Below are 23,880 nucleotides of genomic sequence, written 5' to 3'. Positions count from 1 at the left end.
GAAAAGCATGTTAAGAAATATCAACCATGATATCAAATGTAATACATCAAAAAACATCAAACTAGACATCGTAATTGTATATTTAACTAAGAAAATATTTCTGCTTTATGTGCCCTTCATTTGTGTAAAACCAAATAAAAATCTCAGTTTGAAGGACTAGAGGCTGGAAACCAGCACTTGTTCACCACCTACTTCACAAATAATAATAATAATAATAATAATTAAATAAAACCTGGAAGACCCCTACTTCATGGTATGAATGTGCAAAATGTAGGGTTACAGCTAAGTGGAAGGATCAGTGGGTTTACAACTGCCAAAATAGACAATTTTCAAAGCTTGATTTTTGTCCATTTTGCTCTGAATGAAACCGTGATGAATTAAATGAACATCATCCAGACTAGTTATTTAGACCTTGAATTAATCATAACAATGTTTAAAAGTAAACAACGTAAAATTATCTTGCTGGAAATTATATATAATTGAAGTTTGTCCATTTTTGGCATTAAAGGTTGAGACTTTTACCTCTGAAATCTTTTTTACTCTCAGTTCAACCAGTTACTGATTTATTAGCTGTAATTTCCATTCAGTACTATTCATAATTACACTTTTCACCCTACTGACAGGTTATACTAAAATGTTTTTTAGGTTCTCGTCAAATATATTTGGGAAATAGAGGCAGTAAACTACTGGATAGTACTCGTTAGGATCAGTAAAAATCAAGTTTCAGTTTAATTAACATCTTGATAAAACCCCAAACTTGTTTGTTTTTCTTAACTCTAACAACAAATTAGACTGACAACATTTTCATATTATTTTTAAACTGAAAATGTCCAAAAATTAAAAATATGTAGCAAATGGTGATTTAGATTTTGGTAAATAATGTGGAAAAAAGTCAAATTATATGATCTAGAAACCTTAAATCTACGTTTTTAAGTTTTACTTTTGCAAACTCTAAAATGAATGAGTAATACCCTGCAAGAAAATTACATTCTCATCATCCAAAATTGCACCCTTGTGTGTGTGTGTGTGTGTGTTTACGTGTGTGTGTAATGGGACAGCAGCTTTTTTATTTTTATTGTGCCTCAGACTCTGTGTTCGCACACAAGCTGCCCTCTTACTTAAGTTTGACGTCACACAATTTCCATTTAGTTTTTCCAAAACATGTTGAATAACTATGACTGAACAAATGTATTTGTGGTTCCCAGGAGAGGGGCCACAAACATAAAAGTATTTATTTTATCCAGTATGTCGAGCCACATCTGTGTTGGATAATGATGGACAATGAGATTGTGTGTGTGTGTGTGTGTGTGTGTGTGTGTGTGTGTGTGTGTGTGTGTGTGTGTGAGGATTCAACACTGTGTAGTATCTGCAGTCATCTGTGATCGGCTTACGTAGGCAGCAGACGGAGGGCATGACACAGACTGTCCATGTCACTCTTTTTTTAGCCGTTCTTTTACGTCAGTCATTTTTAAAAGAAAATGAGAGAGATCACCAAAGAACGTAATAAACATCCAGCTGTCAGACTTGTCACAGCTGCGTCTACATTAGTAACAAAACCAAACCCTGAAAGTAGACCAAGTTCTCAGACCTGACCTGTCTGATTTCATGACTTAATGGAAATAAATAACTGATGTAAATAATAAACAGGATTCTAAAACATCTGTGGCTTATAGTTTTTAACATATCCAAACTGCAGACAGTAGGATCTCTTAAGTTCTGCTTTTAGAAGCTAATACATTTATAAGCATTTAGCTCAGGAAACGGTTAACAGATGACTTGACAGAATTTTATGGCCCAACACCATAAAAGTTGGGTGTTCATGTAATTGCCTCTGTCTGTGAGTGTGTGTCCATTTGTTTGTCTGTCTGTTACCAAAATATCTCATAATCCACTGGATGGATTTGAGTGAAACTCTTGGGAAGTAATCAATGGATCTCCACCTACAGCTCGGAATCAACCCAATTTGAGATATTTGTAAAATTATTTGGATTTACAGATACTGAGCTAAGATTTGGTCTGGCAGTAGCTGAGAGTCATCCTCAACAAATCACACATGATCTTTCTTAAAATGTTGTCATGAGAGGCAGCAGGCAGCATGTTTTCCTTCACAGAATGCTACTGTCATTATTTGATCTTTGATCTGTTAACTGGAAATATTGATCAGAAAACAACCCCAGAGATTTAAAACTTTTATATTTTTTAATTTAAATTAGATAAAATCATGTTTTTTCCAGAATTAATATGAAAATCCAATCGTGTTTATATTTATTTAAAGTATCTCAATGGTTGTCAAATCTATCGGTGAGTTAAGTTTGTCAAGCTTGTGAGATATCTTTGAAAATAATTTATTGCGTTGTTTTTCTTCTTCTTCTTGATGATGTCAAACTTTTAAGATTAGCAGTTATTTGACGCACAACGAGAAGCCAAAAGGTTGCAGGGATTTGTTTGTCAGTGCAGTTTGAAGAGTTATATAAACTCTTCACATAAATGTGGTTGCATAACTTTGTGGTTGCCAGAGATGTTTCCCCACTGCAGCCCCACTTAGAGGCATGAAAACATATACACAAACCACGATTTTATAGAGGATGGTGTTGCATTATTTTCTGCTACTTATTGCTTTAGTATATCATGTTGTTTGGGTGAGTAGCACCAACTTTTTTTTTTTGCCACAGGGAGCATCTGACAGAAGAAATTAATGGTTTGGAAAAGTTTCTGTGACAATTTCTGTCTCCTGATGAGACCGTTTTTTTATCAAGACCTGCAGTTATTTTCTTTTCCTCCTTTTGGTGCATTAGGCACAACACAGTTTTCAGGCTTTCCTTGAACTCGTTCTGCCTTGAGGTTGTTGCTGTTCTTTGTTTCCTCCTCCAGTTTGAGTGATGCTTGCAGCACGGTATTAAGTTTGACCCGGTATCGTAGCAACTGTCAGTCCTTCAACTCAAATTTCCCTTTCAGGCAACACCTCCTAATGAGGTGGGCAGGTCTCAGATGCAGAATTTAGACCAGAATTTAAACTTACGTGTATCTGCTTCAGTGATGATTTGTGCATGTAAATGCCTCCTACTCTTTGGCCACAAGTTGTTCTGAACTCCTCAATTAGTTTCCAGTTCTGATGAAGGCGAGGAATGATTCAGAGTCAATCTGACATCATAAAAATGACAGCGTGTTTCTAACGGTGATAATTTTGCCAAAAAAAATCATGTTTCTTCAAGTTAAAGGTATTCAGTGTCATGTCATGGAGACCAGTAAAAAAAAACATAAAGAAAGAAACAAAATCCACACAGTTTTTTCTGATATCTCTCATATTGATGGTTAATGTGTCCTTAAATGTGCAGATAAGCTTTCATATAGTTTTTGGCAAATACATTAAATCCATTTAAATCATCGAAAATGTTTAATACTTTAATATTCGGGTCAAAGTTTAAGTTAGAGGTGTGAGAATTACATTATTTTTTCCAAAAAGTTGAAGTTTGGCTATACACTCAAACATGCAAGGCTTTCAAGATGTTTTTCACTTTGAAATCCGATTTCAAAAATGTAATTTTGGGGCTACTAAACCCCATTTCTGTGTGGATGCATGACAGAAACGACAAATTCACAAAACACCTTTCCCTTGTAGATGACCTCATAGTCCTATTAAAAAAAGTTCAGATTATATGGCAAAATAATTTTCAAAATTTATAGGTTTGTAAGATTTTTCATTCACAAAAAATTTGGTAAATTATTTAGTTTTTTTTGTGTTTTATTTTAGAAGCAAGTAACCATTCCATCAAACTTCATTTGAGTATGTTCAATTAAATCTTTTAAATTATTTGCATTACCATTTAAAGCCAACTCTCAGTGGATTTATAGACATGGATAATAAGCAAAAGTTTGTTTTGCTCACTCCCCAAACTTTTATAAATCTGTGTGATAAACAGCTGAACCCTCTGCTTCCTTGTTAGCGAAGCTCTGATAATTGGTGTGTGTGTGTGTGTGTGTGTGTGAGGGGAGGGGAACGCAGCCATGACAGATGGATGTGGGGAATAGAAACTGTTAGCAGGTTGGCAGTGGGAGCTGATTAACTGCAGGTTAATAAGTGACACACTGACTAATTGGGATGGGATTGTGTTTCATTTTGTAACATGGGATTTTGTCTTTATATAACCAACAACATTCATCTAACTAGCAATTTTGTTTGGACGCACTTTGTGCGTGTGTGTGTGTGTTATTACTGAGCATGATTCAAGAGTTTGTTTTTTTTTACTTGCCTAGCCTATCAACAGGGAGCCTTGAACAATTCAATAGTTATGTAACTTATTTTTCTACATTTTGTACAAGTGGGTTGTATAACCTTTCAGGTCATAATGTGGTAAGATTTTTCTATAGGTGTATCCTCACAAGGCTGTGTCAGAATCTGTGCATGTTCCTCTGTGTGTGTGTGTGTGTGTCCTTGAAAGCTTCCAGCCTGCACCGTGAAACACACAGTCACAGCTGCTCAGTTATAAATATATTTTATATTCTGACTTCAAACCAGATCTATCCTCATCTTGACATCTTCTGATTTTTTAGAAAGCTGAGTTCATCCTGCAAGCACCTTGAACCATTATTGTAGTGGCAGAATGAAAGGATGTGAGAAAAGATGGATAAATACTATAGTTATGTGCCATGGAGGTTATGCAACTAGTATTTTAGTATGTTCTTGCTTTACATGCACTTGTGAAGGTATTAGATACTCTAACAGGATTGGTTTGAATTTCATCTTGTACTCTATATCCAGCATCATGTAAACGTTTAATTACCACTGTTATAAAATCACCAGATAAATTTGGTGGGGTTTTTTATAAAGTGAAGACTTCTTGTTGCCCGTGAGAGTCACCATGTTGTTTTATGTTATTAAATTTGCCTGCAGTACTTCAGCCCAATTGTCTGTTAATTATAAGTTCAAACAGGAATCTGATATTTACGTGAGAACAGGCTTGTTCTATTGTATTCCTTCATTAAAAATTTTAGCTCCATTTTTTTATTTATTTAAATTAAAATAGCACTGCTTCACATTAATGAAAAATGCTTCATCCTTACAACCATGACAGCACTTCATTTTAAAAATGAAAACACTAATATAGATGGAGACGTCATGTGTCTTTTTTTTTTTGTCGTTTAAATAAGAAAAAACATTTTTGACCTAAACCTTTTGAACAGAAAAATCTCTGATTATGTCAATGACAGGTGATGCAGGTGGACAAGGGTCAACAGTTTAAAAACCGAGTTCATAAAGTGCTTTTTATTTATTTTTATCGATTAATGAATCCTGATCTTATCCTTTTGACCCAAGCACAGGAAACGGTCCTGCTTCCCAGAATCTGCGTCTGCGTGGTTCTGAGTGCTTGTTGTTGGATACAGGCGCTATATTTGTTAATGTGTGGTTTAAGTCTGTGTGTGTGTTGTCCACCGCTCTCTCTCAGAAGTGCATCTCTTTGAATGATGACTTTGCTTTCATTTCTTTCCCCTTTTCCTCTTTCCGTTGCATTTCCTGCCTTTTAATTTCTCTCGTTGAGTGTGTGTTGGCCATGATATCGAGGCTCTGTGTATTTCAGGAACTGTTATATAACCGTTGTGTAAGGCAGGGTCAGGGGGAAAAAAAAAGAAAAGTGGGGTACACAGGGTAATCTCAAGACGAAAATTGTTTTATTGCTCTTGTTTTTATATCATATAATATAATATATTAGGAAAATTGGTGTTCTGTTTAACTTCTATTTGTCCAGTTGCTATTTCCTGGGAAAACAAATTGTCTAATTAGTGTACCCAGACCCAAACAAAGGGAAGGTGTCGGCGTGTCAGAAATATCAGGAGCTCTTTGTGTCTGATGGTTTGATCATCTGACATCAAAATTTTTTCAAACCAAATGTCAACCTCTCAGTAAACAGCAAAGTAAAAATGTTGCCTCTGTTGTGCTCATACACCTAAATAAATAGTTTTTTTTAGTTGTGTGGTGAAGTTATAAATAGTCATTATATTATCTGATGTAGACAGCAATCAAGAAGTCTCATGAAGGTTCAAAAGCTACTCAAAAAGAGCTATTCAACAGTCTATTTATATGATTTTAAACAAGTCAAACTCAGTTCTGCTATATTAGGTACTTTTACATGTGTAATATTTTTACTCTGCTGATCAACCAGTTCAATTCCCAAACCACAACTAAAAACAGTCAACCAGAATTATTACAAAAGCTAATACGAGCTGCTTTTTTCTGGAGAGATAAGAGATGTCTACATGGGCCGGAGTATTGGCGAATTAGCAACAGGATATTTTTATCAGTTACAGTGCGCACAGTTAGCATAGCAACACAAACTGAGAAAATAGTGACAGTGTAATTAACTGTGTCAATAAAAAAAATGTCCTGTCATCTCAAACTTCTAAAAGGTTTTGAGTTTGAGTTGTTTTAGGTGGTGGAGTAGCTGTTAGCTACTGTAGCTATAGCTAAAATAGTGACTATTTACAAGTACTTCAGAAAACTAAACCTTTCCTTTGAGAAAAATACTTTTTAATAACCTAAGGTTTTCCTACTTGTAGCCAGGAATGAAAACAAAACACCAACACAGTACACGTACCTATAGGTTAATGTTAATATTACATACTATATCATTACTGTTGTTGAGATATTTCAGTGGAGACCACAGCGTGGGACCAGCATACCAACACTGTCATAATTCATGAGTGAGGCCAAAGTCTTTATAGGTGTTGGATTGGTTGGAAGTTGCTTGCCAAGTGTGAACTGACACGTATGCATTCATCTGAACAGAATTAGATTTTATTTTATAACTTAAACCAGGCCACATACTCTACGTGTACAACTGCATTTGAAGTACTATTAAAAGCAGGATATCCTTATTTGATTACCTCCAATTGGTTTGTTTTATTTCCTTCTCAGCCCATAACTAACACATTACAACTGCTGACAGTTACTTCACTTGAAACACTCGTCTGAAACGCATACCGTCAGCGTGCCTCACAGGCACACATGATAATGAAGATGAGCTGGTGTCATTAGCAGCCCGATTAAGAAGTTTGTCATACAGAAGGGCTGTTGGGGTGTTTTACGTAAGTTGTTTTTCAGTTCACACTGAGATCATCGCCGGCTTCCATTCCCTGTAATGTCAAGGATGTTTGTGTGCGTTCATGCAAGCATATGCACATTCACATGCCAGGTGTCACACAGCGAGCATGTCTTGAATTCATTTGTGTGCGTGTGTTTGTGTTGGAGTTGATCGTGTGTGTGTGTAGGCAGGGTGTCCTTGTTTGTCCCGTCTTCCAAAGTTGGACTGGCCTACAAACGTAACGTGTGCATGTGCCAGAGAGTGATTGAGGTTTTAGGTTTACAACTAAATGATGCTTAGTTGTGGATTTGTTTTTTTTTTTTAGTTTCATGTATTGATTAGTATTTTTCTGTTAGCACTTGTTCTCGGGGATGTGTGTGTGTGTGTGTGTGTCTTTGTGTCTGTGTTTGTGTCTCATCTTGTGTTTCATAAGCTGTCCATATTTATGAAGCAGCTCTTACATAAGCCCCAGATCTGGTTCAGTGGGTTTTTGATGGAACAACTCAGAGGTAGAATAAGGACAGGAGGAGAAGAAAGGTTTAAAAAAAATACTGACATGTTTAATCAAAAACAGAATACAATATGGGTGTCATACGGCTATTTTTCAGATCCATGTGGTGTAGGTTACTTTGAATACAACTGAAAATAAATCTTCAACAGACATCACATTTCTAAATGGTTTTATTAAATCTATGATCTAAATTTAATGTAGATGTTTAAGAAGCTTTAGACTTAAAGCAGAAAAGAAGACCCATTTGACAAAGTATGTAATGAGGTGTCTGTAATTCAAGCACCACCAAGCATACTTTCAATGACAAAATGATTTACTGAAACAAATATTCTTGGTCCATTTAAGCACCCTGTGAGTGTAAATGAACCATAGTTTGTTACTTTTTTTTTTTTAGAAGAGACTTGATGCATCACATCTGCAAACGTCACCTGCTCTTTCATATTAGTTGTTTTTATTTTATTTTTATTGTTCTCTGAAGATTAAAGCTAAAAGATATGAAACTTTAATCATTTTTGGAGCAGACGGTAAACAAACAACTTCAGGAGCTTTGTTAATTCATCTTAAGATGCATTGATTTTCCCCTGGGCCGAGCGTAGCAGTAAATAATACATTTTAAAATGTTGTATTTGGGGTTGTTAATCTTGAAAAGTGAAACAGTTTCATCCGATTTCCCCCCCGCCCCCACAGATCAGTCCCACAGCACTCCCTTCAGCTCTGAGAATGAGACGCAGGGCGGCGACCCAGCTGTGTGGCAGTGCACCCCGCCCCAATCTACCTCACCTTCGGCGGAGACGCCAGCCCACCCGCCCTCCTCGCAGTCCGTGTCCAGACCCCACTCCAGGCCGGCAAGCCAAAGCCCCACCCCTCCCTCGGCCCCGTCGGGGAGCAAGAAGCGGAGCTCCAAGCCATCGCACCTGAGACGAAACATCAGGTACTGAACTCAACGCCATCTCGATCAGAGGCCTTCAGACGATTCCTGTAGTCTGTCGGAGTTACAGCAAGAGAAACAATAAGATTCAACCAACTAATTGATATTATTAAAGGCATGAATCATATGAGGGCTCATGGAATTTACTCTTTTAGTGACAAGTGGATAATCATATGAGGGCTCATGGAATTTACTCTTTTAGTGACAAGTGGATGAACACAGCAGCTAATTATGGACATAATGTTCACGATTCAAGACTAATTCTGTGTTTTTAGGATAAATTCAGCATTTTTTCTACTCTGCATTAACACAAGGCTGTGTTTGAACAAACAGTAACCAGCCAACCTTGAGTTGAAAAGAGATGAGTACACAATCCTCTGAAAAAAGCTTGTGCTTTCGGAGAAAAGAAGGTTAACCTTCTCTCTGCTTTTCTAACAATTATTGTATTTTTAATAACATTCATTGTTGGATGAGTTTAAAGGACTAATCATGTCAGGACTGTAGATTATTTTCCTCTTTTTTTGCTTTTACAATATTCTATTTTTAGCAGCTACAATGCAAGGCAGCTACCCATAAACTCTGTCAGTGATTGTACATGTGCTGAGTCTACAGCTTCATTCCTCCTGCCTGCCAGTAAAACATAAAGCTCAACCTCAAGAATGTGGTCCCATTTACTGTGCAGAATCTTTGGAATAATATCAAACATGTGTTACGGATGCCAAATCTGGCTTTAATTACCTGTTTTAGCTCCTTTATTGATAAAATATTTACCTATTTTTAAAAAGAAGGATTGTAATTTTTCCTTTGAGTTGGTTTCTGCAAACACTAATTTGTGTAATTTTCTTAAAACTTGAACATTAAACTTTCTCAGTACAAGTAATTAGAGTTTTAAGAAATTGTTTAGTTAGCTGGAAGCATAGACAAACTAAGACCCATTTGGTTTGATATTTCTCCATGAAAAATGTGATTCAAATAATAAAAAAGAGCCAGTCTTTTTAACAACACATAATACTTTGTCTTGAGTTTCATTGTCTTTTTGTATGAGGGCAGAAGGAATAAAAAGAGGAAAAGACCTAGCATTCCATTAAGAAATGCTCATTGCCTGAAGAGTTTTAAACTAAGATCATCCTACATTGAGTTCTCACATCACCTGTTAGCATTTGTAAAATGTTGTGAATGACTCAGCTGTACCACACCAAATTTTAACTCTGTTTCTGTCAAATTTACAGAGCCATTTATAGTTTTTATTGCATTAGGAATTCAGCTAAAGCAAAAAAAAAGTTGTTTTTTAATTATTATTTGTACGAATGCTTAAGACTTTGAAAATCTAATATTTAAATAAAAATAATGACGCCTGTAATTATCAGCGGGATTATATATTTTTATATTTCATAGCACACAGCTCACTTTTGTTCTTTTTAATGTTTATTAAATACAAACGCATGCTGATTAAAAGAAAGCAAAACTTGGCCTCCTATAATGGAGGTCCCACGTGTGCTTTTCTTTAGAGAATGATTCATTAACTCAAAAGCCAAAGAGATTGTGTGATCCTAGGGAAAATGTTTGCAGTTGTTTATTGAGATATGCAGCTATGCTGTAACTAATAATATTTTTCTCTGTGCAGGAAGTTACTTCGGGAACATCAGTTAGATGTTGTGACCAAAGCCGCCCAGCAGGAGGAGCTGGAGAGACGGCGACGTCTGGGGGAGCAAAGAAAGAAGGATTTTAACGCACCACTGCTGCCTGAATGCACAACAGGTGAGAGTACATATGTACTTACCTGTGTAGTGTTTTCTCCATATCTATCTATTATTTATTTTATATTATAATATTTATTATCTACATGATTCCCATCCTCTTAGGTGATGTTGCCCAGCATGTGCCCTCATCAACAGCATCAGTGTCATTCCAGCAAGAAGTGAAGTCCACCGGACAGGAAGTAATCTGTTTGGACTCCAGCAGCACGAGTCTCAGTGAAGACGACAGCAAGACTAACGCACCTGCCTCTGCTGCTACAGAGCAAAGTCAGAAAACAGGTAAAAATGGCAGCTGTTTGTCTCAGATCAGCTCGGATCAACACTCGAATTCTTCAGTATTAGCTGAGCAAAACTGATTGTAATCAGATTTTAAAAAACTAGAAGCACTTGGAGAGTGCAAATCTTGGCCAAGTGTCATTTTAAAACTCAAAAATGTAGTATTGTTTTAAAAGAATCCTCCAGCATTTTTTATCAAGGAGGTCTTATATTTTCAGTGTTTATTGAGACATACACTGTGTGATCAATTTTGCATTTTCACACTGTTATTTAGTGATTAACGAGAGAGTGACAAATGACTCAGTTGCTCAACTGTGGCCAACACTATTCAGCTTTCCAGCTCAGACTGGGATTGTAGTAGTAAGTAGTAGTTAGAGGTTGTGAAAGCAAACGTGTGAAATCATTTTTATGTTCTGTCCTCTAGTTACACCTTACAGCCAGTGGATAACTCTTACTGTGCTAATAAGCATGAGCTTCAGCACACTGTTGAAACACAAAATTAAGAGTTGTAGGAACTGAACAAAGCTTTAGATCCTATTTTAAAAAACAATATATAAGGGCAGGCATTCAGACTTTTCTTTAGCTGCACACAAGGTAGGTAGGTAGGTACATTTATTTATATATGTACACAAGGCCGAAGGAAGTGCCAGAGGACATGCATGTCCAAATACGCACCTGAAGAATTTATGAAAAAGCGAATAAAAATAGATTTAATCAGGGCTGTGTATGTTAAAATTCCAAAAAATATTTGGATATTATTGAGTTTTGTAACTTTGGTTTTGGCTTATGAACAAAACCTACAAAAAAGTGGGCAAATTAGCATTAGGTCATGTATGCAGTTATATATATAGTTCATCCAAAATGTACAGCATATTTATGTATGCATTTCACTGTATGTGTTTATTATTATGACATTTTCTGTATGAGTGTTTGGCTCTTACAAATTTATAAATGTTCACACCACCCACAAAACTGAAACGCGTTCCAACAACTATGGCTGCACAGTTTAATTACAAGCCTCAGAGTAAATCCTCCAGTGAAGTTCTGCACCTTTCTCAGTGGCTCTTCTGGCTGGAAATATAAAATAAAAAGGAACACAGTTGTAGTGGTTTGCCAAGAGAAAAAAAACCTCACATCTACCAACCCCAGAGATAAAGCAAATCATCTTTAAAAGCCGTGTGACAACCACTGATTTATTGAATTACACTGTCAAACTGATTTCAATATGGTTTCTGACCCCAGGGGTTTCATCAAAAAGTGCATCAGGAGGAATTTCCAAGAAGAGAAAAACAAACTGTTATTTGGGTTTTAAGTCCAAGGACACAGCAGATATGTGGGCTGGTATTCATTATAAATCCGCTCCTTAGAGAGGACTCAGAACGGATTAATTCATACCAGCGACTGTATTTCACATTCACAAAGGTGGTTTTCTGTTACATATGATGAACTCATCTGTCTCTTTTTTTATGTGAACTTAGTGGACATTTTAGCTTTTTTTTTTTCTTCAGTAGAAAGGATGTAAAGGAAGCTGCTTTCAAGCAGTATCAGAGTACTGAAAACTTTCACATGGCGCAGCACACATCCGGGAAGCCATTAAAGAGTGAAGCATAAGCACACACATGCGCATATTCAGGGATAAACGGGTATTATTTCAGAAGAGTTAAAGGCAAACTTGGATCAAAATGAAGATGAAAGCAAAAGAGGGACAGAAAGAGATGAAATGAGAGGGTGTCTGTGGGGCAATAAAGCCAAGTGATCCTGGTTAACGAGCGCACACCCACACCACAGTGGCACAGTGACATTTCTGCTCGGGGTTGCATAACCAGTCGCCCCCTCCACTCTAATCCTACTTGTATAACCAGTCATTCACTGTGTTATATAAGCTCCTTTTTCTGTTTTTTTTTTAAAACAGACACACTAACATACTGACACACACACCACCTCTTTGCGGTGTGCCTTCGCTGGCTGCCAGCTTGTGAAACTTTCATCACTTTATTTCCATCTCGTTTGGGTTCCATTTTGATCATATATTTGTTATGGTCCAGACTCACACATATATTGTTTGTAACTGTAACACTGTGCAAGGTAAGCACCCAGTTACTTAAGGTCAATTAAAGTGTCGTAGTAACTGGTTTTATTTGAAAACCTGCACTTAATTTTTGTCATAAATAAATTTTGTCATGATGATTAAATTTCCTAAGTAACCTCAGTGTGTAGTGTAAATTTCTGAAACTGTCCTGATGTCCCTTTTTGTTTTGTCCAGATGTCATAGATCTGTGCACAAGTAAAGATGACGCTTCTGCGCACGTCTGCAGAGAGTCCACCATTGAAGAAGACAGCGAGCCGAGCGGTGCACACGCTAACGATGCCCAGAACCAGCCAGACACCCGGGGCAGGGTGCTGGTCAACCTGAACCACCCAACTTCAGACAAAAACATTTTCTTGTCACCCCAGCTGGCTCGAGTGGTCAAACCTCACCAGGTATTCTGTCTGCATCCAAAACCTAACTCACTCTTACCCCTTTACATTTTATTTTTACCTTGACCTTGTGTTTTTCCTTCTTTTTTTGTCAATTCATTCCGTCTTTTTTTCTTCCTCCTCAGATCGGTGGAATCCGTTTTCTGTACGACAACCTGGTGGAGTCGTTGGAGCGCTTCAGCAACAGCAGCGGGTTCGGATGTATCCTCGCCCACAGCATGGGTCTGGGCAAAACGCTGCAGGTCATCTCCTTCATCGATGTCCTGTTCAGACACACTCAAGCTCACACTGTGCTCGCTATTGTGCCAGTAAGCATTTCTGAACTATTTATTTATTGTTTTTATATCATCCATCCCTAAAAATTTACAAAGGATCCAGATAAGTTCCAGAGCTAGAATGAATCTGCAAAAAAAATAAAGACTTTAATATGATTCAATGACTAGAAATGGCTTCATAAATAAACAAAAGAAGACAACAATGAAATTTTGAGTAAATAAAATATGGACCGAAACAAAAAGGAGACTAAAAAAATCTTTTACTCAGATTCTTTCCCTTGTGGATTTAATTTCAGGTGAATACGTTGCAGAACTGGCTGTCAGAGTTCAACATATGGGTCCCTCCTCCTGAGGCCTTACCTCCAGATACTGATCCTGCCCTGGTGGCCCCTCGCACATTCAAGGTTCACATCCTCAATGATGAACACAAGTGAGTTACAAAAACAATCCCGTTTTATATAAATCCTTAATATACTTGCATTTCTTGTTATTTTCCAAAACAAAAAAAGAAGGCTACAATATTATCTTTGTTAAGGGATCATAAAAAATAAATGTCAAACATGCAAGTTCTTTCTCCCTCACACACAACAATGTGTCTAAGAAACTTTTCTTATGTCTGTCAACTTTTTAAAAACGTCCAAGCAGATTGTGTTACTTCTTTTAATAGGTCTCCAGACATCTGTCTTTTTGGGAATGGATGAGTGACTGTTTTACAGTTTTATGATTTAGCTTTAACTGTAAAATTTAGTTTTCCTCTTTAACACAACATATTCAGCTCTTTATTGATTTTGCTTTTGTCTTTTTTGTTTTTAATCAAAAAGGTTAAACATTTCATCATTTCGCCCAAAGCTGCTTTAAATCACATTTCAACTTTTTGCTGTTGAGTCAAACTGAACCCGTCTTATTCGTTCTTCTGCCATGCAGGAACACAGCGACCAGAGCCAAGGTGGTGGAGGAGTGGTCTAGGGATGGTGGGGTGCTGCTGATGGGCTACGAGATGTACCGCCTCCTGTCACTGAAGAAGAGCTTTGTTGCTGGAAGGAAGAAAAGGAGCAAGAAAGCAGCAGGACCTGATGTCATAAATCTGGATGAAGAAGACCAACAGCAGGAACTACTTAAAGGTTGGAGAAATAAGGAAGGACATGAATAATTGAAAATAAATAAAAACTAGCTTTGTGTAAAAACTCATCAAAAACTGTTGGGTTTTTTTTTTTTTTTTAAAAGGTGTTGAGAAAGCCCTGTCTCGACCTGGTCCAGATATTGTGATCTGTGATGAAGGACATCGCATTAAGAACTGCCACGCCAGCACATCTCAGGCTCTGAAGAACATTCGAACACATCGTCGTGTTGTCCTGACCGGCTATCCGCTCCAGAACAATCTGATTGAGTACTGGTGCATGGTCGACTTTGTCCGTCCCAACTTTCTAGGTATCAGACAAGATCAATTTATTTTTTATTTCTCATGATGTTTGTCCATTATCCTACAATAAATGTCCAAAACTTTCCATGACCCAACTTTCCACTTCCCTGTAAATGTCTTACAATTTTGTTTTATTCTTTGAATATTTCAGGTACACGTCAGGAGTTCAGTAACATGTTTGAACGTCCTATTCTGAATGGACAGTGCGTGGACAGCACACCTCAGGACGTCCAGCTGATGAGGTACAGGAGCCACGTCCTCCACAGCCTGCTGGAGGGCTTCGTGCAGAGGTAGGTGCATCACTGTCCAAGAAGAAAAAAACAGGATGAACCATTTATCATGCACTATTAACTTTACATTGTCTTTATTCCAGGCGTGGCCATGATGTCCTGAGGGACCAGCTGCCCTCCAAGCAGGAACACGTGATCCTTGTGCGTCTGTCTCCCCTGCAGAGGGCGCTCTACACTGAGTTCATGAACCGCTTCAGAGAGGCAGGAAACACTGGCTGGCTCAGCCTCAACCCACTGAAGGCGTTTTGTGTCTGCTGCAAGGTGTGGAGTGAGAGCATGTGTCCACAGTTCTACGTGGATGCTTATAATTCCCGTGTTTAATATTTAATTGTAAATCTAAAAACAAATTATTCTTATTCTTCAGATTTGGAACCATCCAGATGTGCTGTATGAGGCCCTGCAGAAGGAGAATCTAGCAAGCGAGCAGGACTTGGACCTTGATGACATCACCTCCACGGGACATGCCCGATGTCCAACCACAACCGGTCAAAAGTCAAAGAACTTGGACAATCCAGATCCCATCGGTGGACTGAGTCTCAACCAACTGCAGGAGAAAGCCAACCAGGTCATCACTTACGAATGGGTACGCGTTAGCCTTGGATTTTTAAAACATAGCTAACAGTAAATCCACGTGCAGTTTTAACTGTATCTCTTCTGGCGTGACCAGGCAAACGAGATCATGTGTGACTACAAGCCCGGCGTTTTGGAGAACTCAGCAAAAATGGTGCTGCTGTTCCACCTGATAGAAGAAAGTGTCAAGAAAGGAGACAAAATTCTTGTTTTCAGGTAAAAGAAAGTCAAAACGCTTTCTAATTTTGGACATTGATTAAAAAGTGGGAAAAGACAGTTGTACTGCCTTATTTGTAATAGTATTTACATTATTCTGACTCTTTATTTCTACTTTTCTTTGCCTCTTGCAGTCAGAGTTTATCTACACTGACTGTGATTGAGGATTTCTTAGCCAAGAGACCAGTTCCTCCTTCACCCAATTCAACCAGCAAAGACAGACCGAACCAGAACTGGGTCCGCAATCTCAACTACTACAGTAAGCCAACATTTATGATGATGTCAATAAGATTTGCCTTGTTCAGTGATTTAGTAAATGCTCAATATCAAAAAATTTTACAAACCAATTCTTTATTTAAAAAAAACACAGGACAGTTGTTTTAGACACATAGACAGAGAACTTCTTCAGGACAAATTATACATAGCTTAGTTGGAGAAAGTCAAAACTTCTGAAAATGCTGTTAGAACTGTACTCAGTACATTTTATCCAGGACATGATGAACTAAACCTCTAACCATGCCGTTCTGATAACACTGGTTTGTTTTAGAGGGAAAGTGATTTTTCTGTGATTTAGTGCCACACTGCTGGTTATTTTTCCTGATTGAGATGTAATGAGTGCTGCCACCTGCTGGTGATTTTAAGTAATTCACAAACCTCGGTTTATATCAGGGGTTTTCGAAAACTTATTATTTGTTGTTTGGTGTTTTGAAGGACTGGATGGAAGCACCACAGCTTCCGAGAGAGAGAGACTGATAAACCAGTTCAATGATCCAACTAACACCTCAGCATGGGTTTTCCTACTGTCAACTAGGTAACAAACAATAACACACACACGCCTGATGAATGAATTCAGAAGCTTAAGGGGTAAACATAAAATGATGAAGGGATGTGTAACATATTGCTGATCTGCCTGAACCTCAGGGCTGGTTGTCTGGGAGTGAATCTGATCGGGGCAAACCGTGTGGTGGTGTTTGACGCCTCCTGGAATCCCTGCCATGATGCTCAGGCTGTTTGTCGTGTTTACCGCTACGGACAGAGAAAGCCTTGTCACATCTATCGACTGGTGTGCGACTTTACTCTGGAGAAGAAAATCTACGATCGCCAGATCTCCAAACAGGGCATGTCAGGTGAGTGAGATGAAAAAAACATCTAGGATTTAAAACTGACCCCTGAATTAAAGCCTTACAAGCCACAGCTTGTATAATTCTCTTATTATTTGTTAGGTTTTTGTGTAAACACCTTTCAAGATTCTTTTTTTGTTTGTTTATGTCCAGCATAGTTTGAAATAAATTCTAATAAAGACCAATGCCAGCATATAATGTATATTTTTAATATCTTTACATACATTCAATATATTGTTACAAAAAAATTATAAATATATTAAAGCATGTTATTCCTTTTGCATATTTTATGCAAACTTTTCTGCATTCAGGTGACATCTCTGCATAACATTTGTCAGAAATTTGATTGAATCTAAACCTTTTCTTTGTGAACTGACTCCATAAATAATCATCTATAAGACCAGAGATCTTTAGCCACAAGTCTGTTGTGTCAAAGGTTAAACTGTCTTTGATGTTTGTTTTCTGTAAGTTATCAGTGAGTGAAATGGACACACTGAGGACACTGGTGCTTTGGAGACTTCAGGAGATTAATTTATCCAATTTGTCTTTCCCTTAATATTTTCTATGACACTCCACATTGTCTTATAATACTTCTTAATATTACCTCGGTATGAATAAATTTATGACCTCCTTCTCCTTCCATCAGATCGTGTGGTGGACGATTTGAACCCTGTCCTGACCTTCACCAGGAGGGAAGTCGAATCTCTTCTTCATTTTGTGGAGGAAGAACCAGACCCATCCCAGGTCCAGCTGCAGCCCAACATCATCAAGGAGAGCGTGCTGCAGAAGGCTCTGCACCTCTACACTCACCTGATTACCAAGGTAGATACACTGAATAGAGCTTTTATCCTCTTGCACCCTCTACAGGCGACTAAGGGTAGAACATGTTGGAGTATTTTGTAGTTAAGTTGTCACTGCCCTGTGGATACTTTGATTGGTTGAGAAGTAATAATCTAAGGACCTGTATCATTTAAAGAGGGCTGTATTAAAGATAAGTCAGTTTTCAGCTAGTCACTGAATGATATTTCAGCATCCTGGTTACCCATCAACATCTTTTTTTAAAGGTTTGATTGTAACTTTGATTTTGTGATATTTGATAAAAGATATATTTGATATCAGGCAAAAATGAACAAAAAGCTTATCAAAAAGAAATGCTTATCATTTCTCCCCTTCCTCCTCCAGCAACCCTTCCCCCACGAGTCCCTGCTGATGGACCGCAGAGAGCTGAAGCTGAGCAGCACTGAGAAAAAAGCTGCTAAGAAGGGTTACGAGGAGGAGAAAAGGGCCTCGGTGCCATACACCCGGCCATCCTACGCTCACTATTACCCCGCCAGTGACCAGAGCCTCACCAACATCCCTGCCTTCAGCCAGAGAAACTGGTCAGTAACTCATTGGTCGAATGTTATGCATCAACGATTCCTCAAACTACTGTTAAACAATACTGCAACAATTAAAAAAGGGGTTGGGTCAGAAAGTGAAAATGCGTATCTCTGTTCAGGCGCCCTCCCACTCGCACTGAGGAGAAACCAGCGGCAAATGTCCGACCAGTTCAATCAGCACCAGTTCCCATGATGCCTCGCCAGGTGTCCGCGGGTTCTGCTCCGGACCGTGACTCCTCAAGATCCAGCCTCGGAGGGTTCAACATCAACTGCCTGCAAAAAGCCGGAGTGTTTGTACAGAAAATTGTAACTACTACCGGTAGGCAGTTTTTAAATTACGCTTTAATTTATTGTTGCATTTCCTTTCCTCCATTCGGTTTCTTAACATTCTTAAACTTTAAACATTGTTTTTGGTCTCTTTTAGACATTGTGATTCCAGGAACCAACAGCTCAACAGATGCTCAGGCCAGAATCCCAGTGGGAGAAAGTATTCATGTCATCAGGGGCACAAAAGGTGCAGTACCCAAATAAAACGGTTTGCTGCAATCAAATAAGTCTGTTTTTTTTAATGTTACCAGTTTATTTATTTTTAAAGTGTTTGACATAATAAAAAAAAATACCTCTAAGATTTAGAAATCAACTTAATTGTTGTTTTAAACCTCATAAGCTGCCACATTGTTGTAAAAGCTTACAATCCAAAAAAGTGGAGTAGACAGGACAAATTTAGGAGTTTGTGTTTTAAATCAGCTGAGAATCTGTTTTATATTACTTCTTAATTTATGGAGTGGTGACACCATTTATCATTGTGTTTACAGGAACGTATATCAGAACATCAGATGGTCGAATCTTTGCCATCAGAGCAGCTAATAAGACCAAAACCATGGATGAGAGTGCAACAGCACCACCCAAAGGTAAGAGGTTTAATGTTAAGATGTAAGATGTGCAATCATAAATCCTTAGAAATAAGTCTCTGTTAGGTGAGGAAAGTGGTATTAATATTAATTATTGTGAGGCTAAAGCTTAGGTTTATTCTCTTTTTTTCTTTCAGATGTGCAAGCCCCACCTCAGGAGGTTTCATCCAATCAAAGTAATGGCTGCCTCTCACCAGACAGCAAGCAACAGGTACCCTCCAAGACTGTGCCCCGCCCTCTTTCGCCCGACAGCCCAGAGATCATTGATGAGTTGCAGCGCTACACGTGTGGCGCCGGAGCTGATGCCGCGGTGGAGAGCAGCGTGAACATCCTGCCTTCCAGCAAACTGCTGCAGACTAAAGGCGGGAGCACTGGGAGTGGCTTTAACCACCACAATGCCTCTGATACTAATGTAATCCAGCCCAACATGGACGCCACTGCTGCTCAGGACTTGAGAATAGGCATGAAGCGCAAAGCGTCCACCCCGTCCCTGGATGAACGGGCGAGCAAGCAGCCCTTTGCAAGCAAACTCTCCTCAGCCCCTCTGCCCTCACAGGGCTTCCCTTTCACAAGGGGCTATGGCCTCCCCCCAGTGGGTCTCAACTCTGCCATGCTGGGTGGTTCACTGAGGCCTCCACTTTTCATGGGTTCAGGCTCACACTACTTCCATCCACCCACCACTCAACGGGGTGACCCCAGCTACATGTACCCAGATCTGTTTGACATGAATGGAACAAGCACTGCCCCCACTCCCTCTTCCTCCTCCTCTTCAACAACACCCACCAGCTCTGCCATCACATCTTCCTCCTCATCTTCCGCATCAATCAAAGCCACCAGTTCACTTCCAGGAGCCCTGCCGCCGTTCATGCTGAACTCCGGCGTGCCTGGGATGCTCCCGCCGGGCTTCCCCCTCTCATACACTCCCTCTCTGGCCGGCCTTTACTCCGAATCGATGCTACAGAGCGGCGGGCCAGGTTCCGCTGCCACTCCGGGAGCAGCTGGGGCCAGCTTCTTGTCCCAGTACCATCCAGCTGCTGCCTCTAGCTCCTCCTCATCATCATCCTCTCCCTCCTCCTTCTCCCCTTCAGCACGATCTGAGGGTCAGCGAGCCCCGGTTCTGGTGAATGGCAGGGATGTTAGCAGCAACAACAGCTCTGATGATTATGATGATGATGATGATGATGATAATGATGATGATGTAATTGAGGTGAAGGAACAGTAAAACTCACAAAAATGTTCAGCTATTTGCAAATGGGATGATGTCCTATTTGCCAAATTGCAGGTTTCAAAGCACCTGTTGTGGAGGCCTTGAGGGGAAAAAGGTCAAAGATTAAAAGAGCGCCAAGATTTTCTTTTTGTCACCTGCATTGCCTTGAAGAAACTGTATAAAGAATGACCTGACACAGACTGGATGCAGAATATCAGAAGATGAAACCTGAGAAAGAGTGTGAAAGATTCTGAACGAACGATAAATGGACATTTTGTGGAGAATGAGCTTCCAAGTTCTGGCATTAAAATGCTCGACACTGGACTGAGTACTGCTGGCTGTGGGCCTCCATTGGCTGCATATGTCCAATAGTTGTATTGTTGACTTTAGAGATTCAGTTTCTGCAGCTTTGCTCCATGTGAGGACGCTTGCTTACAGCTAATTTAAAAACAAAAACAAACAAACAAAAAAACAACAATAAGATGGTGTTGCTTATTAAAAAAACAGTTAAGGTAGCTTGTAGTAAACTTTGTTAAATAACTGAAACAGTGTTGCTGAGTATTGCTACTGAATATTTCCTTGAACTTAAAAGAAAATGGTTAAGAGATCAAACCAAATGTTTGGAAAAAGGATTTTGATTGAACTTAATAATTCACTGCCAGGACAGATGTATTGTACAATTTAGATTTTTGAAAAGAGAAAAGATATGGGCTCTTCTTGAGTTGCGGAAGAAACAGCTGATGTTAGTGAGGAGAACTTAATGAAACTTTAAAACTAATGAAAGAATGTACGCCTAATCAAATGCCTTTTTTCCAGGCCTTTTTGGAAATACTCCTATTTAGGCATGGGATGTAGGGAAACATCTTTTTTTCTTTTTTTTTTGTATGTGTATTGTATTTTTACCTAATCTTTTTTTTCTATATGTATATATTTATATATACATATAGAAAACAATTGCCTAAAAACAGCCAGGTGAAAACGAGAAAAAAACAACAACTAGTAAGGTGTCCTCCTTGTAGCGGAGAAAAAAACCAACAGAAATGCCTTTTTTTGCCTCCATCTTTCTGAATGTTAGCTGTGAGAGAGGAGAGGTAAGACAGTCGCCGCGACTCTCTGAATCTCACCCAAAGTCTTACTGTAGCCTATAGTGAAAAACGATGCAAAACACTCACTCAAGCCTATATAAAGTTTGTACAAGCCCAGGGGAGCTAAGCTCGCAGCCTCGAGTTGTGGTTACGCTTGTTTCATTAACGTGTATGTGTCTGCGTCTTGTGTTTTTAAGGCTAAGAAAAGAACTCAGAAAAAATGACAATAAAAAACACAAACTTGTGTCCGAAAGCTTAGTGACCTGTTCTGACGCAATTTTTTTTTTTAACTTTTAGGGTTTTTTGCTCTGCTGTTATTTTATTATTGTTGTTTTGTTTTTCTTTTTTGTCATCTTTGTTTCATTTTGTTTGGAAGGAGAGGTCAAAATCAAACCAAACCAGTCTTTGGGAGAGACGGTGTGGCTTTGCTGAAAACAAGAGCAGCACCAGCAACAGCAGAAACCTCCGTCAAAAGAGAGGATTGCGTCTTGAGAGACTAAATAATGAACACAGAGCATATTTTATATCAGCACAGCCACATACACTTTTTTTTTTACTTAAACATCATCCTAATCTCAACAAGGGTTCTGTTTTGGTCTTTACTGTCCTTGTTCTCTGTAACCGCTGCAGCAAGAGCTTTTAAAAAAACAAAAAACACTGGCTCTTTAGGTAAAAAATGAAACTCTGAGCATCATTAAACAAAGGCTTCATCATTTCTCAGTCTGTTCATGAATCTTAAACACTTTCTACTCTCAGTCCATGATGCTCTCCTTATTTTTTGCAATTCACCAAATTAATTTATTTAAGTTTGCATATTTATTCATTTGTATTTGTATTTTTTTTTTGTACTGTCTTTTTGGTTTTAATTTGTTTCTTCTTGATTTTGTTTGTAAGATTTTTATGATCATGTTAGTATTGTTTTTCCTACAGATATATTTTTTATTTTTATTTTTCATTGATGTTTTGTTTTGTTTTGTTTTGTTTTGTAAGAACTGACGAACAGCCAGTCTGACCCAACATGTGAACTCCTGCAGAAAATGCACAAGGACCAATTCTTTACTGTGCCGCTGAGCTCATTAATATTCAGGATTGTTAGAAATAAAAGAGCAGATATTGTATCTGATAAGTAATTGGCTCTTTACAATTGCAAATGCAAATAATAGTAAAAATGACACAAGGGATTTGTTGATATTCTGACACGCTGAGAGGTGTGAAAAGCACATTGTTTAATATGTGAGCTCAGACACAAGTGGGAATACTTAATCTGAATTTTATGAGCCACTTGGGTGCAGTATAAACTCGGCCACAAGTTCTTGGTCAGAAACTGAGGAAATCCAATCACTCATTGTTTGAAAATAAAACAAGTGCTTTCCTTTATGATGTTTCATTAAAAAAGAAAGAAAATAGGAAAAAAAAACATTTGTGCACGCAGGTTATTCTGTGATGCCAAACGAGTTTCCTCAGTGTTGAACTTTCTCAGGCCGTCAGCTCGCCTTTCATTGTGAAGACTGACTGCTCTTTAGTTTTACAGCTTTCTACTTGAATTTACATATTTATTTATTCAAAGCGATTTGGGCGGACAAGCTGAGCCGACTGCCTGAATTCCATTTTAGCCGAGGAGAAGATTGAGCCTGCTGTCGTTCAGGATGTGCTCTGTTGTGTCGACCTATAGAATGGTTTTGGAACACATATGACATATTTTTTGTTTTGTTTCATTCAAGTTTGTAAATAAAAGAAACATGCTTTAAAAATTATTTTTTTCTTATTTTTTATAGTAGTAGTAGAAACAGCTGAAGTGCATAAATACCCCCCTCCCCGTGTAAACACACACATACACATAAACAACCACACACTGAACTGAGAATTTGTCAAATTTTCAACAGCTGTGCATTGTTTCCATAAAAATATTCCAGTTTTTTCTGATTTCAGTCCCTTCACATCTTATTTTTTATCTTACAGGAATGATTGTGAATTAAGACACATCCAATCCATCTCTAAAACAGAATAATTTTGGGATATATTACAAATAAAACTTCACCAAAAAGTCTAACAGCAAGTGGAGGTAACAGCAGCCATGGGCCTTATTTAGTTTAGAAACTTTTATTTTAGCAGTATAAAGTAATTTTTCTAAAACAAACAAAAAAAATGAAGTATTGAAATCAGGGGTGGAAATTAGCAATTTGATCAACACACATGCCACTGTGGCGGGTTGGCAATTTAAACAGAAAAGGTGTTATTTGTCCTCTTGACATATAGGGGGCAGTAATGTGCTCGAGTTGCTGCTGTTACGTCGAGCCCCGTTCCCCCATCAGATACGGTTCCCCCTGCGTCTCCGTAAATAATGACTTATCTATTAACAGAATTGTTTAGAGGGGCAAAT

General features: G+C 38.4%; 1 protein-coding gene across 3 annotated transcripts in view; it reads left to right on the top strand.

The window, feature by feature from the left end:
* Positions 1–22,961, top strand: part of LOC108233143 (helicase ARIP4) — a 49,916-nt gene extending 26,955 nt beyond the window's left edge. For all 3 annotated transcript variants that reach the window (XM_025004885.2, XM_017411397.3, XM_017411396.3), the window contains 21 exons: positions 8,275–8,518; positions 10,140–10,273; positions 10,378–10,551; positions 12,812–13,029; positions 13,152–13,334; positions 13,598–13,731; positions 14,226–14,422; positions 14,526–14,729; positions 14,873–15,011; positions 15,095–15,272; positions 15,376–15,594; positions 15,679–15,797; positions 15,932–16,056; positions 16,509–16,608; positions 16,719–16,924; positions 17,565–17,740; positions 18,101–18,297; positions 18,417–18,616; positions 18,722–18,811; positions 19,113–19,208; positions 19,346–22,961. In XM_025004885.2, the coding sequence (XP_024860653.1) occupies positions 8,275–8,518; positions 10,140–10,273; positions 10,378–10,551; positions 12,812–13,029; positions 13,152–13,334; positions 13,598–13,731; positions 14,226–14,422; positions 14,526–14,729; positions 14,873–15,011; positions 15,095–15,272; positions 15,376–15,594; positions 15,679–15,797; positions 15,932–16,056; positions 16,509–16,608; positions 16,719–16,924; positions 17,565–17,740; positions 18,101–18,297; positions 18,417–18,616; positions 18,722–18,811; positions 19,113–19,208; positions 19,346–20,430 (4,418 nt within the window). In that variant the 3' untranslated portion in view covers positions 20,431–22,961. The remainder of the gene's footprint in view (positions 1–8,274; positions 8,519–10,139; positions 10,274–10,377; positions 10,552–12,811; positions 13,030–13,151; positions 13,335–13,597; positions 13,732–14,225; positions 14,423–14,525; positions 14,730–14,872; positions 15,012–15,094; positions 15,273–15,375; positions 15,595–15,678; positions 15,798–15,931; positions 16,057–16,508; positions 16,609–16,718; positions 16,925–17,564; positions 17,741–18,100; positions 18,298–18,416; positions 18,617–18,721; positions 18,812–19,112; positions 19,209–19,345) is intronic.
* Positions 22,962–23,880: the final 919 nt, after the last annotated feature.

The sequence above is a fragment of the Kryptolebias marmoratus genome, linkage group LG8 (genome assembly GCF_001649575.2).
Source record: "Kryptolebias marmoratus isolate JLee-2015 linkage group LG8, ASM164957v2, whole genome shotgun sequence".
In the NCBI taxonomy this organism is placed as follows: Eukaryota; Metazoa; Chordata; class Actinopteri; order Cyprinodontiformes; family Rivulidae; genus Kryptolebias; species Kryptolebias marmoratus.
The sequence above is the reverse complement of the archived record's forward strand: the minus strand, read 5'-3'. Positions and strand labels throughout refer to the sequence as shown.